This window comes from Poromitra crassiceps (genome assembly GCF_964638095.1).
Source record: "Poromitra crassiceps genome assembly, chromosome: 13".
Classification (NCBI taxonomy): domain Eukaryota; kingdom Metazoa; phylum Chordata; class Actinopteri; order Beryciformes; family Melamphaidae; genus Poromitra; species Poromitra crassiceps.
Window position 1 is genome coordinate 41,769,761 of NC_139644.1, and position 15,874 is coordinate 41,785,634.

The window sequence follows — 15,874 nt, forward strand, 5'->3', positions numbered from 1 at the left end:
TGTATGGGTAGGTTCACAGGACAGAAAGCTCTGTGTGTATGGGTAGGTTCAGAGGACAGAAAGCTCTGTGTGTATGGGTAGGTTCAGAGGACAGAAAGCTCTGTGTGTATGGGTAGGTTCAGAGGACAGAAAGCTCTGTGTGTATGGGTAGGTTCAGAGGACAGACAGCTCTGTGTGTATGGGTAGGTTCAGAGGACAGACAGCTCTGTGTGTATGGGTAGGTTCAGAGGACAGAAAGCTCTGTGTGTATGGGTAGGTTCACAGGACAGAAAGCTCTGTGTGTATGGGTAGGTTCAGAGGACAGAAAGCTCTGTGTGTATGGGTAGGTTCAGAGGACAGAAAGCTATGTGTGTATGGGTAGGTTCAGAGGACAGAAAGCTATGTGTGTATGGGTAGGTTCAGAGGACAGACAGCTCTGTGTGTATGGGTAGGTTCAGAGGACAGACAGCTCTGTGTGTATGGGTAGGTTCAGAGGACAGACAGCTCTGTGTGTATGGGTAGGTTCAGAGGACAGAAAGCTCTGTGTGTATGGGTAGGTTCAGAGGACAGAAAGCTACGTGTGTATGGGTAGGTTCAGAGGACAGACCGCTCTGTGTGTATGGGTAGGTTCAGAGGACAGACCGCTCTGTGTGTATGGGTAGGTTCAGAGGACAGAAGGCTCTGTGTGTATGGGTAGGTTCACAGGACAGAAAGCTCTGTGTGTATGGGTAGGTTCACAGGACAGACCGCTCTGTGTGTATGGGTAGGTTCAGAGGACAGAATGCTCTGTGTGTATGGGTAGGTTCAGAGGACAGAAAGCTCTGTGTGTATGGGTAGGTTCAGAGGACAGAAAGCTCTGTGTGTATGGGTAGGTTCAGAGGACAGAAAGCTCTGTGTGTATGGGTAGGTTCAGAGGACAGACTGCTCTGTGTGTATGGGTAGGTTCAGAGGACAGACCGCTCTGTGTGTATGGGTAGGTTCAGAGGACAGACCGCTCTGTGTGTATGGGTAGGTTCAGAGGACAGAATGCTCTGTGTGTATGGGTAGGTTCAGAGGACAGAATGCTCTGTGTGTATGGGTAGGTTCAGAGGACAGAATGCTCTGTGTGTATGGGTAGGTTCAGAGGACAGAAAGCTCTGTGTGTATGGGTAGGTTCAGAGGACAGAAGGCTCTGTGTGTATGGGTAGGTTCAGAGGACAGACCGCTCTGTGTGTATGGGTAGGTTCACAGGACAGAATGCTCTGTGTGTATGGGTAGGTTCAGAGGACAGAATGCTCTGTGTGTATGGGTAGGTTCAGAGGACAGAATGCTCTGTGTGTATGGGTAGGTTCACAGGACAGAAAGCTCTGTGTGTATGGGTAGGTTCACAGGACAGAAAGCTCTGTGTGTATGGGTAGGTTCAGAGGACAGAATGCTCTGTGTGTATGGGTAGGTTCAGAGGACAGAATGCTCTGTGTGTATGGGTAGGTTCAGAGGACAGAAGGCTCTGTGTGTATGGGTAGGTTCAGAGGACAGAAGGCTCTGTGTGTATGGGTAGGTTCGCCCCAGATCCGATTTCAGGATCAGTTCGAGTAGCCTGGTTCTGCAGGTTAAGAATGGCTCTTATTTAGATATTTACTAGGGGTGGGCCGATATTTAGGTTCGCAGATATAGCTGGCTGATATTGGCCTTTTATTAAACTAGCCATCTCGCACGCTCGTTTCCTAGGCTCGCCTACTGCGCGGCCTCGCCCGCCCTGCAGCTTGTATATACATGCCCGCAGCTCGGCTGCTGCGTGGCCTCGCCTGCCCTATTGGCGCATGTGCAATGTCTCCCTCTCTCTCAGTCTCTCTCTCCCTCAGTCTCTCCCCCTCTCTCTCTCCCTTGCCTCTCTCTCTCTGTCTCTCCCCCTCTCTCTCCCCCTCTCTCTCTCTCCCGCAGTCTCTCCCACTCTCTCTCTCTCTCTCTCTCCCTCAGTCTCTCCCCCTCAGTCTCTCCCCCTCTCTCTCCCTCTCTGTCTCTTTTGTGTGTGTAGTAGTATTAGTAGTAGAAAACTTGAATGTCCTCCAAGGAGGCAATGTGTTGCACAACACAGTACATGAGGACACAGACACATTCAACTGACATACACAAATCATAACATCATCAGCCCGCCACATTTAAAGTGCATATCTATGACTGCCCATTGCTGATGACCAGCTACGTTTTCAATCTCATAATCATAATTAAACAGCAATAACCGTACTACTAATAATAAAAACAAATAAAAACGTCAGATTCCCTGAATCTCACATCTTATTAAGCTGGATGATTGACATGGGGATAAATGTTTTGCTGTTGGTTGTGATCTTGGGGTATGTGTACCTCCGACCAGAAGGGGAGTAGCTGAAGCTCTGCTGACAGTGGAGGGGATGTGTCTGAGCAGACCTTCAGGTTCAGCCTAGTCAAGTACAGGTGGTACAGCTCGGCCTGCTGTTGCCCCGTGATTTTTTCCACAGATCTTAACAAACTTTCCCAATTTGTTTTTGTAAATCACTTTGGAATGTCCGTACCAGCATACAATAAAATAACAAAGAATACTCTCAATAAAAGACTTATCAGAGAGTCCATAACTAAAAGAGTCCATTTAGTTATGGACGAGTGGGTCAGGGAGTCAAACTGTCTCCACATGAGCAGAAAGAGAGGGAAGAATGACAAAGAAACAAAGAGAAAACGTCTGTTAAAAATAGCATCAGGCACAGAGAGGAACAACAACATCACATCAAGTGGAGGCTTCCTGAAAGCCATTGTTATAGGATGACAGAAGGTGTGTGTGTGTGTGTGTGTGTGTGTGTGTGTGTGTGTGTGTGTGTGTGTGTGTGTGTGTGTGTGCGTGTGTGCGTGTGTGTGTGTGTGTGTGTGTGTGTGTGTGTGTGTGCGTGTGTGTGTTAGGGATGGGCATCGAATTTCGAATTTTCGAATAATCGTTGTTATTATCAAGGTCGACTTTTATTATTGAAATTCGAAATTCGAGGAAAAAAAAAAAAAAAAAAAAAAAATTTTGAGTGAAATGTTGCATTGTCTCCCCTGATTCTAAGTATAGTCAAATCGCTATAAGCATTTTAAGCAAGGTTTATGGAAAAATGAATGGCGGATGAAATCCCATGAAGAGGGAGAGGGGGTGACTTTGGCACCCCTTTGGCACTCAGACCTGAGCCTACTAAATATTTAATGAACCACAACCACTCATGATTGTCAAAACTGTTTTTTATTTTCGAAAATGTCAATGTAAAAAAAATTAAAAATGTAAATAAATAAAAAAAAAAAAAAAAAATCTTTTTTTACATTTTTTTTTTTTTTTTCGAAATTCGAATTAAATTCGAATTTGGCCAGCGAATTTCGAATAGTGTTTTTGCTAGAAATGCCCATCCCTAGTGTGTGTGTGTGTGTGCGTGTGTGCGTGTGCGTGTGTGTGTGTGTGTGTGTGTGTGTGTGTGTGCGTGTGTCGAGCAGTACCTATGCCATGTTTCCTGAAGTCTTTGACCACTCCCAGGCTGAGGATGTAGGCTACCTGTGTGTCCACAGGGAAACTGGAGGCCAGGATGTCTCCATCCTAACACGGCCAGACAGACAGACAGACAGACAGACAGACAGACAGACAGACAGACAGACAGACAGACAGACAGACAGACAGAGGCAGAGAGAGAGACAGTCAGTCAGATAGTCAGACAGACAGACAGAGGCAGAGAGAGAGACAGTCAGTCAGATAGTCAGATAATCAGACAGACACACCAGTCAGACAGAGAGAGGGAGAGAGACAGACAATTATGCATTCTTCATTATGATGTTTTCTAGGAACTTACAATAGATTATTTTTGTACAAGCCAACAGGAATAAAGTGAGCTCGGTAATGGCAGAGAGGTGTCAGATGGCTGTGATCATACCAACAGTTTGTTGGTACGCTGTCACTCATCTAAATCACGTTAAATCTGCGAGGGATATATATAGCCCCAGGATGACATATATGTTTCACATAGGGTTGTGTTTGGATTTCTATGTTTTATTTTGGCCAATATTGAAATGTTCGAGAATTGCATGTTGTGTGAACAGAAACAGTATTTCTATTTACCACTTTAGGCAATTTATGCTGATTTGGTTGATATTTATTCTCGAAATGTATGTCTCAATGCATGCTGGGAGATTTGAAGGAGTGAGAGAGAGAGAGAGAGAGGGGGAGAGAACAGCTTTTTTTCCATTTGTGCTGCGCAGGGAGTGTGAGAGAGAGAGAGAGGGGGAGAGAACAGCCTCTGAATGATGGGCTCAAAACTGTCATGTTATAAAAACTGTCATGTTGTTAAAACTGTCATGTTGTTATACTACGTACGGTATAACTACTTTTTTTTTCATCGGACCGGTGCCTGTCTGAGCGCACGAGGGAGGGAGCGAGAGAGCTAGAGGGGGACAAAGTGTGAGATCAGCAGAGGAGAAGCTGTGCGTGGAATATCCGCGGCGCACTGAATAATGCCTGGTTTTCAAAAGCGCAAAGCACTAAATTAACGCCAGGGGGGAAGATATCGTTAGGCCGGTATTTAAGGCCGAAACGCCCATTCTAGTCCAGGCATTTTACGCAAATATGTGGGTCAACCTCACACTAATTGCAACAAAACCAAACTCAACTGATTTTGTATCCTCAATATGTCCTCAATGAAGGAAAAAAAGTGTTAAGGAAATGTATGAAGGGAAAGTTTTGAAAATGACCTAAATATGATGGTAGCCTATTTTTTTTTTTTTTTTTACGTGCCATAAATCTCATCACTTCAAGGAGAAAAAAAAAAAAAAAAAAATGTTAAAAAATAAATAAAAAAACGTTTTTGGTAGCATCACATGGGTAATTTTCAAAAATTTCCCTTCATACATTTCCTTAACACTTTTTTTCCTTCATTGAGGACATATTGAGGATACAAAATCAGTTGAGTTTGGTTTTGTTGCAATTAGTGTGAGGTCAAGTGACATTTTTACTGGGCTATTCTGGCCTATTCTGGCACTGCGCCACGCCTGTTTGGCGTAAAGCGCATTTCGGGGCCTAAAGCCATGTTGCTATCTTCCCGAGGCAGGCGCAAGGCACGTTTTTTTGCGTTTAAGGCCAGTTTTTGCGCCTAAGGCCTGTGGGAGAATAGGGCCCGCAGTGTTTCGTTTGTTTGTTTTGTTTTTGCCCCATGTAGGCTACATTATTAAGCTTCTCGGGGGTCAATACGCCACTGGTGACCCAAACATGAATTTGTTAGCAAGTAGGAGGAGCTTAATGTAGCCTACGTGGGGGAGGGGAGGAACACTGGGTGTTTTACTTCCGGCGAGGTCAAGGAAAAGGTTGGAAAAGGAGTTAGGAGGAGTGACTATTCGGATGGAGCCCTGGGGTTTCCTCCAGATAGAAACCCCACACTAAAAACATGCACACAAAAAAAAACACTCCAGAGTTTGAATAAACCACTACAAACATGGTTGGTGTGAACGCACACCTCTTACGACAATCACAATCTATAGCTCCCTCAGTGGGAGCAGGTAATCATTGAGTGATCACAGGCCACCAGGTGTTCTCAACACTGACCACATTCAAGCCATTTGTTTCTAAAATTGCAGTTTTCACACCATTTTTCAAGTTGGCTCGTTCCCACTACAGTAACTAACCAATGTTCCCACTACAGTAACTAACCAATGCGGCGCAGGTTTGAAAATGGTAAGCATTCAAAATCAGTGCTGGGCAAGTTACTTTCAAAATGTAATATACTACATATTACTAGTTACTTTCATTTGAAAGTAATACAGTACTTTACAATATTACTTTCTGTGTAGAGTAACTCGTTACTTATTACACTACTTTTGCATTACTTTTACCAAAACAGCAAAATGACATCGCCGCCCTGGAACCATCCCAAAAAATAATTTCAACCGCCTTGAAGTCAGTGTAAACAATCCAAAATTCTAAATGTTATTCTTTTCCTTTGTTATTGTCATCTATAGTCGTTATTTGCATAAAAACACACAGTTTGATTAGGAAATGATTGTATCTTTTTTAAATATGTGCTTTGATTGAATAAAATGCAACTCAATTTGTAACTTGAGTTACTTGACAAAGTAACTGGTATAATATTACTGAAATCCTATAAGTAATAAGTTATATTACTGAGTTACTGCTAAAAGTAATATATTACATGTAATATGTTACTTTTGTAATGAGTTACCCCCAACACTGTTCAAAATACAGGCCTTTAGATGTGCTACTACTAGTCATCGTTCTCTTCCAAGAAAAGGTCCCAATGTAAGCAGACAATTTTCCAAAGAATTAACAGATAGAAAATGCCAATTTAGTTATCAATCCATCCCATACACAGAAACATTTGATGTCCCAAAAGCCTATGCTTCAAGTATTGAAGTATAACGTGCTTAAGCATTGTGCTTAAACACTTCAAAATCGCCTTTCAAAATATTTTGCTACTCGTCTACAAGTCACTTAGCGGTCTGTCGACTCTCCATCCTCCTCCCCTACACTATTTCAATCTGTACATCTCCTTCCATTTCTCACATAGCGGAGTGAGCAGAGATAGACTATACTAAAGCACAGTCAGCGACATACAGTATGGCAAACACAGCCTGCCTTGAACAAACTCTCAACTTTACGACAATAATTGAGTGATGGCTATCAAAATGGCCTCACCTTTTCCAGCGGCGTGAGTGCATTTCTGGCATACACACACGGTCATGGGTACAATCTCAACGTCTACATACCTCTTTGTGTACTTTGGTCCGGCCTTTGATCTCAGCCACAATCATTCCCACGATGCCTCCTTTGAAGGTGGCAGCCAGGGAGAAGAACTTCTTGTTGGAGGTGATGTCCAGATACCATGAGTCTGGGTACCTGGAGCCAAAGGTCAGAGATGTCAGTGTATGGAGTATACCATCACTAATACAGATGATCGAGATACTCTGTTTATCCAAAGAAACTTGCAGCACTATCACTGCATATTAGGGATGGGACCATATATCGATATTCTATATATTCTATATAACGTAAATTCCGGACTATAAGCCGCACCTTTTTTCCCGTTTTTTGGGCTTTTTTGGCCCCTGCGGCTTATCTATGGATTTTTTCCCCCCAAAAAAAAAAAAAAAAAAAAAAATCTCTCTTTTTTAGCACTCTTTCTAACTATAAATCCACTTCTGTTTTAATTTCCTCTCTTGCCCTCTTTTCACTAGCCTAGGTAAACCCAGCTGAGAACAGGTCTGAGAGCAGGTCACGTGGGGGATGGGTTTACCCAGGCTATCTTTTCACCACACTGTATGACACTGTATGACACTGTATGACACTGTGTGCACTGTAAATAACAACACAGGTGGTGTTGTGTTATGTTGTTTTGTTGAAATGTTAATAAATGGGAGCATTACATATGGTAATTAAACATTAAAACACAAAAAAAAAAAAAAATACCATTAAAACACCCGCGGCTTATAGTCCGGTGCGGCTTATATAAGAAAAAAATAGTCAACTTTGAAGGTGCGGCTTATACACCGGTGCGCCTTATAGTCCGGAATTTACGGTATATATAATCTGTGACAATGCGTATCATGAGGCAGAAAAATGAATGACAAGAATGAAAATCACAATACAGTGGAATCCGCTTATGGTGATCCCAATTATAATGATCATCCGCTTATAGTGATCAATTTGACCCGTCCCAAGGGGATCACTAAAAGAGGAGTGCACTGTATTAGGTGATCACAAATGAGGCGGCTTGGCCATCACAATTTCTCACGCTCTCCATCCAAATGATATGATTTAAATTCAACGTCATCTGCAAATTGTTTAAATTGTCACACGCCAATGGCGTTGCTAGACGGATGTGTGGCTCGTCAATAAACAGTCACACTTTGTTGTCAACTTGTCATTGAACCGTCATTCAATACGTTGTTTGTGTCACAGTTGTATCAAATGATAAACGCCATCACATATCAAATTGTACTGAGATAACCATTTCATCCCCAAGTGCGTATATTTTTATTATGTCCCAGTGGGAAACCCCAAAGGTGGCACTCTCTATGATTTGAGCCACGCTGATTGAACCAGAAGAACCTCATTAACGGCACGAGGAAGATTCAATTGCAAGTTGAAGTGGAGGGGGGGGGGGGGGGGGGGTGTGATGCTCACTCGATTGGGAACCAATCGCCGCAGAGCAGCTTGACGCTCTCTATGTCATCGTGGCAGAGGAGGCGGAGCTGGACTTCGCTGAGAGCAGTGGGAGGCACCACGTCAGTCATTCACACCTGCAGAACCAACAGAGAGCTCACACAGGTTTCTATCAAGTGACGGATGGTGTCTACACACTCTTAGGGCACATCAGTCATTCTTATATAAATACATATGAGTCAAGGGATCCTGTCTGTCATTCACACCCACAGGAATCAATTGGAGATCAAATTTGTATTTTAACTGTTGAATGGCAACAGCTTCATTCATAAATATGTAATAGCCAAGTAGTAAAGTAGATAAAGGTTACCACATGAATGCTTGCTGAGTAATGTAGGGAAGTGAATGTGATCTCCTGTGTGAGTTTCCTATTGCTGTAAAATGATTTCACAACGAAATGAAAGTGCACCATCATGTATTATGTAGCTACAACTGTTGTGTTTCTCTAGCTAACAAGCTGTTATATTAATCGATGAGCACACATTTATCATTGTTGATAAACAACAATGCAAATGTTCATTCAGCCAGATCTATCGAATCATTAAAATCGCCAATTAACGCTGTACAATTTAAACTGCACCTTAAACACAAACTTTATTGTTTGCTCTTCTGTTTAACTGTTGTTGTTTTTTGCTCAACGACTTATCCGTAGGTGTAAGCACGTACTTTTAATCACAAACAATGCTGACACAGTTTGCTTGAGAAAATACAGGGCTTTGGTACAGTAGCTGCTTGTGAGTGCTGTACGTTTAGCTTATGCTAGCTAGCATGAATGGTAGCTAATTGGCTGGTGGCTAGCGTTAACGTTAGCTAATGTTCTGTTGCTAAGCTAGCGTACCTCGTTTCAGCACTCGGACCAGTGGAACGACGAGGAAATGATATTCCTTGCGTATCGATTGATACAGTCACTCCTCCGGACACACCATGATAAGACACACGCTTACTCTCTACTCACAAACCATTTCATTATAGTGCTACTAGACACCCGGCTAACAGAAGCTTTGACAGCTGGATGTTTTCTTCCTGTTTATTGTGACAGCAGTTACATTACGGAAATTACGTCAGTCTTCTTCTTCTTTTCCGATTTCCGGCAGTGTAGACGCTACTGAGCGTATTACTGCCCTCCGCAGGACAAGGGTCTAACTCAAACACTTCACATAATTCTCGGATACAGATCTGACTCGTGCAAAAACTGTAAAACTGCTTTTGTGATCAGCTGGTGGTTCTTATTATGGCCAAAGAAAGATTTAAGAGAAAACGATACTACTCCTAGACCTGACAAGCAAGGTTTCCCTTTCTGTCCGATATGTGGCACATTCTAGGAAAACATTTTCAGGACATCCACACTCACATAATCCACTAGGATGTTTTCCCACAATGTGCAAACACTGATTCAAGCCACAATGCTCGAGCCTCAGTCTGCACATTTTTACACAATCTGTCCTGGAACCATAGCCTACCTGTAAGTGACTTTTTGTTTAACCTGAGTCTGCAAGCAAAAGTAATGTTTTCATTTGGTCTCCCTTTCCCATAAAACCTGCCATTCTCTTTCAACAGCTCCTTCATTGATTTTCTCTCTACTGGAATGCAGCAGTCCTCTTCAGTGGCTGATTACAACTCAGCTCACTCACCTGTGTGCTGCTCCGCTCTGGAGCTCTCCATGGTGCTGAACCTGTGTTGAGGCACTTTGGCCACTAATTAGCCATTTTTGCCCATTCAGTGAGCCATAACTACCTAATTAAAAAAGCTGGCTCTGTTACATCAACCGCAGGAGTTCTGTTTACGCTTCCTGGAAGATTCAGATGATGGCATGTAATGGCTGTGGCCGAACACAATTCTATTATGTCTGTTATGTAGCCTACGATCTGAAGTGTTTTTTCATGACATGCTATTTGTCCTTGTATGTGTAGTGTCACAATACATAGCCTACGTATTGTGACATCTGTTTTTCCTGAGGCATGTGACAACACAATTTTATTATTATTATTATTATTATTATTATTATTATTATTATTATTATTATTATTATTATTATTATTATTAGGCTATTATTATTATTAGGCTATTATTATTATACATTATTACAAATTAATAATGAAATATCATCCTGCGTAAGTAGAGTTCCCAGAGTAAAACCTGGCCATTTCTACCACTGTGTAGGCTATAATGTTATATCCTACATTTTGTCATTTAGCTGATGCTTCGTTAAAACGACGTATGATGTGCTTTAGCCAAATTTGAATTGAAAAGTGAGGGAAATCCCTTTGCGGAGTGAGTCTTTTGTAAATTAAATTAAATTAAAATTAAATTATGTGCTTCGAGGCGGGAGGGCGCACCGCAGAGTCAGTTACGGTAAAGGAGCCCCCCCCCCTCCCCGCCGCGTGACGTCATCCCTTAATGAGCCGTGGTCACGCCCATTCAGAGCGAGTGAGAGAGACAGACACTGAATGGATACTGAATGCCGCTCACATCTACTTGAGGAGGAACAACTGAACCAAACTCTACCCAAAGACACAAGAGATAGTTTTTTATTTGCGTGTATTTGACCGCTTTGTTGTTCGGCTCGAGAGGAACATTTTCTCTTCAACTTCGGGGGAAAGGTGAGTGTCGTGCGCACTGTGCACACTGCAAAGCCTGCACGCAAACACCATCCATCCATCTAGCCTACTTGAGCCACCGCACGTTTAAAGTTTTATTTAGCGTTACACAATAACAAAATCAACACACAGCCAACGCCAGCACGTCACAGCTGTTTGTTCACTGTTTTGTAGGTTGTGGAGCCGCAGTAAAATACAGTTCAATTCCAATGTATTCGAAATACCAAATAATACAGGACAGATGAGTTTGAACGTTTGTCTAACTGGTCATCATCACTTGTGTGGCATCATGTTTTATTCATGTTAAGTCCATATCTTTTTTCAAGTCAAAAGGTTGCTCATAACCACAACAGGCCAGGCTTAAGTTATAGTGTTACAGTCGACTGGCTTCCTGCGTTGAGGAAAGTAGGTAGACTACCGGTAACTATTTCCTTTCCATTACCGACTGTTTTCCGGGCACAAGTTGGCGTTCATCATTTCCAAGGAGGAGGTGGGGTCAGACGAGAGAGAGAGAGAGAGAGAGAGAGAGAGACACACACACACACAGGGGCGTCATGCAAACCAAAATTCTGAGGGGGCGACATTCGGTGGCGACCAAAGGTCCCCAGCTAAAAAATGTCAGTGGCGACCGAAGGTCTGAATAGATCTGCAATGATTCAATCAGTCTGCCCAGATAAAGTGTGCTGAATCCACTCATGATTGAATCAGTCCATTTAGCTATTTCTAAAATGTTTGCCATTTGAAGCCAGATTTAGAGGAAGATCTCATTTTAAATTATAATTTTTTTATTAGAGTTTAGAGGGATTAGAGTGTTGTGATATCATTATTCGGTTTTAACCATCAATATTTTGCTCCTTTTCTCATTAGGGTAAATACTGTATATGTATTTAGAGATAAACATTCGGCAGCGACCAAAGGTCCCCAGCAGAAAAGTTTTGGTGGCGAGCTAAGGTCTGAATAGATCTGCAATGATTCAATCAGTCTGCCCAGATAAAGTGTGCTGAATCCACTCATGATTGATTGATTTATCTATCAATCGTCCATTTAGCTATTTCTAAAATGTTGGCCAGATTTATAATATCTCATTTTAAATTATCATTGGGATTAGAGTGTTGTGATATCATGATTAAGTTTTAACCATCAATATTTTGCTCCTTTTCTCATTACGGTAAATACTGTATATTTATTTAGAGATTTCGGTGATTGTGCTTTTATGGTTATTAGCTTAGTCACTTCCACACTAGCTTCTACACTGCTGCCACTTTTCTTGAAATAGCTCAATCTTGCTTCACCCAAAATGTTATTCACATAAAAAGACTATATCCAGTATCCACAATGCAAATTATTTAAAAAAACTGCATCTTGACCTGGAGACATCAAATGGATTTACCTGTGACAGTGGTGGTAGTGGTAAAAACAGCTCACTGCCATAACAGCTCTGGCTAACATTACAATGCTAACTTTAGCTGCATGGTAGTACAAATATAGCCAACTAACTTGCTATGCAAACTATACCTATAATAACTAACAGCATGAATTTTACTTCCCCCTTCATTTCTTTTTTTCAAAAAATCTGAGGGGGCAACTGCCCCCTCAGTTTCAATGGGCATGACGCTTCTGCACACACACACACACACACACAGAGCGATTTTGCACTTGCTTTGTCTACATTATGTTTCTCATGCCAATAAAGCCCAATTGAATTCAAAGGCAGAGAGATAGGGAGAGAGTACACGGGCTGTGTGATCCAATTACCTCTTCACAGAAGTGTGTGTGTGTGTGTGTGTGTGTGTGTGTGTGTGTGTGTGTGTGTGTGTGTGTGTGTGCGCTTGGTGTGTGTGTGTTGCCACAGAGCTGGTTTCACTCAACTGTCCCTGACATGTCCAGTGACCATCACTAGTGGTGCCTGAAAGGTTATCCCAGTTTTACTGTGTGTGTGTGTGTGTGTGAGAGAAGCACAGAGGAGAGGTGTGGAGAAAGACCTGGGTGATTTGAGCTGGTTCAGGCCTGTTGTTGGTTGAAATAGAAAACATCATCTGATATGATGGGCAAGGTGTGTGTGTGTGTGTGTGTGTGTGTGTGTGTGTGTGTGTGTGTGTGTGTGTGTGTGTGTGTGTGTGTGTGTGTGTGTGTGTGTGTGTGTGTGTGTGTGTGTGAGAGAGAGATTAAAAAGTCTGGATTTGTAAAGGACTGTATAGACCCTTTCACAGTTTGTAAACAGCGATGATGTATTTTGTGGGCGGAGCCGAACTTGTTGCAGAAAGTTACAACTAGCGGTTCAGCTGTCGTAGAAATATGGAAGATCCGGACGCCTCCTCCACGTATTTTAAAGCTTTGCCAGCAACAGACAGGTTACCTTACACAAATAAGCTATAACTCTTTCAATGGAGTGAGGTTTCCTGACCCGTACTCACTGTCAGGATGGGTCTAGGAGCCAACTACATCGCAAAGTTGCAGAGCCGCACATCGTCATATTCCAAGTGGGAATGTCCAGCGTCTATACGCATACGGCACAAGATGTCTTTTTCCTGTATTCCGGGGATTTCTCTCGCTTCGGCTTGAGTTCCTCAGAGTTTTGGATGCCGCGATGCGTGCGCAACTAACGTCCACTCTAAAAGCGTTTATGGTACCTTGTAGCACATTGTATGTCAGGATGTATCTGGCTGTGCTAAGTCAAGTGAACACAGTAAACTGAGTCTGTCAGGATGTATCTGTGCTAAGTCAAGTGAACACAGTAAACTGAGTCTGTCAGGATGTATCTGTGCTAAGTCAAGTGAACACAGTAAACTGGGTCTGTCAGGATGTATCTGGCTGTGCTAAGTCAAGTGAACACAGTAAACTGGGTCTGTCAGGATGTATCTGTGCTAAGTCAAGTGAACACAGTAAACTGGGTCTGTCAGGATGTATCTGTGCTAAGTCAAGTGAACACAGTAAACTGAGTCTGTCAGGATGTATCTGTGCTAAGTCAAGTGAACACAGTAAACTGAGTCTGTCAGGATGTATCTGTGCTAAGTCAAGTGAACACAGTAAACTGGGTCTGTCAGGATGTATCTGTGTTAAGTCAAGTGAACACAGTAAACTGGGTCTGTCAGGATGTATCTGTGTTAAGTCAAGTGAACACAGTAAACTGAGTCTGTCAGGATGTATCTGTGTTAAGTCAAGTGAACACAGTAAACTGAGTCTGTCAGGATGTATCTGTGTTAAGTCAAGTGAACACAGTAAACTGAGTCTGTCAGGATGTACATGTGTTAAGTCAAGTGAACACAGTAAACTGAGTCTGTCAGGATGTATCTGTGCTAAGTCAAGTCAACACAGTAAACTGAGTCTGTCAGGATGTATCTGTGTTAAGTCAAGTCAACACAGTAAACTGAGTCTGTCAGGATGTATCTGTGCTAAGTCAAGTGAACACAGTAAACTGGGTCTGTCAGGATGTATCTGTGCTAAGTCAAGTGAACACAGTAAACTGAGTCTGTCAGGATGTATCTGTGCTAAGTCAAGTGAACACAGTAAACTGGGTCTGTCAGGATGTATCTGTGTTAAGTCAAGTGAACACAGTAAACTGGGTCTGTCAGGATGTATCTGTGCTAAGTCAAGTGAACACAGTAAACTGGGTCTGTCAGGATGTATCTGTGCTGTGCTAAGTCAAGTGAACACAGTAAACTGGGTCAAATTGATGTAGGCTACAAGGCATTGAACTGGCATGGTAATGTTAGGTGCGATGTTGTCAAACAAAACACTGAAACACCTCGATACGACTCCACTGAAAGAAACAATAATATTGATTTATTATTATATTGAGTGTTCATCGTTATTATATGTGATGTTGACTGCTGTTATTGATTTATTTGTGTCTGTCTGTCATGTCTAAATTCCCTCGGGATGAATAAAGTAGCTAGCTTCCTGCACTCTCACCATGCTTTTAGGGCCATGTGTCTTAGAGATAGAGCTTGTTCTGAAGGCGTTACAGGCTGTTGTGCAATATGATCTGTATATACTGTATATATATGATCTGTATATATATATGATCTGTATATATATATGATCTGTATATATATATATATATATATATATGATCTGTATATATATATATATGATCTGTATATATATATATATGATCTGTATATATATATATATATATGATCTGTATATATATATATATATATATGATCTGTATATATATATATATGATCTGTATATATATATATATATATATGATCTGTATATATATATATGATCTGTATATATATGATCTGTATATATATATGATCTATATATATATGATCTGTATATGTATATGATCTGTGTATATATATATATGATCTGTATATATATGATCTGTATATATATATGATCTATATATATATGATCTGTATATATATATATGATCTGTATATATATGATCTGTATATATATGATCTATATGTATATGATCTGTATATATATATGATCTGTATATATATATATGATCTGTATATATATGATCTGTATATATATATGATCTATATATATATGATCTGTATATATATATGATCTATATATATATGATCTGTATATATATATATGATCTGTATATATTTGATCTGTATATATATATGATCTATATATATATGATCTGTATATATATATGATCTGTATATATATATATGATCTGTATATATATATATATGATCTGTATATATATGATCTGTATATATATATACAGATCATATATATATATATGATCTGTATATATATGATCTGTATATATGATCTATATATATATGATCTGTATATATATGATCTGTATATATATATATGATCTGTATATATATGATCTGTATATATATATGATCTATATATATATGATCTGTATATATATATGATCTGTATATACATGTATATATGATCTGTATATATATGATCTGTATATATATATGATCTGTATATATATATATATGATCTGTATATATATATGATCTGTATATATACTGTATATATGATCTGTATATGACCTGTATACAGTATATATATGATCTGTATATATATATGTATGATCTGTATATATATATGATCTGTATATATATATATGATCTGTATATATATGATCTGTATATATATGATC

General features: G+C 40.6%; 1 protein-coding gene across 1 annotated transcript in view; it reads right to left on the reverse strand.

The window, feature by feature from the left end:
* naa60 (N-alpha-acetyltransferase 60, NatF catalytic subunit) overlaps nt 1-9,170 on the reverse strand; it is a 34,823-nt gene extending 25,653 nt beyond the window's left edge. Inside the window, exons 1-4 of the mRNA XM_083650250.1 lie at nt 9,015-9,170; nt 8,138-8,253; nt 6,721-6,850; nt 3,454-3,550 (exon numbers count right to left, since the gene is read on the reverse strand). Of these exons, the coding sequence (XP_083506376.1) occupies nt 3,454-3,550; nt 6,721-6,850; nt 8,138-8,247 (337 nt within the window). The 5' untranslated portion in view covers nt 8,248-8,253; nt 9,015-9,170. The remainder of the gene's footprint in view (nt 1-3,453; nt 3,551-6,720; nt 6,851-8,137; nt 8,254-9,014) is intronic.
* Nucleotides 9,171-15,874: the final 6,704 nt, after the last annotated feature.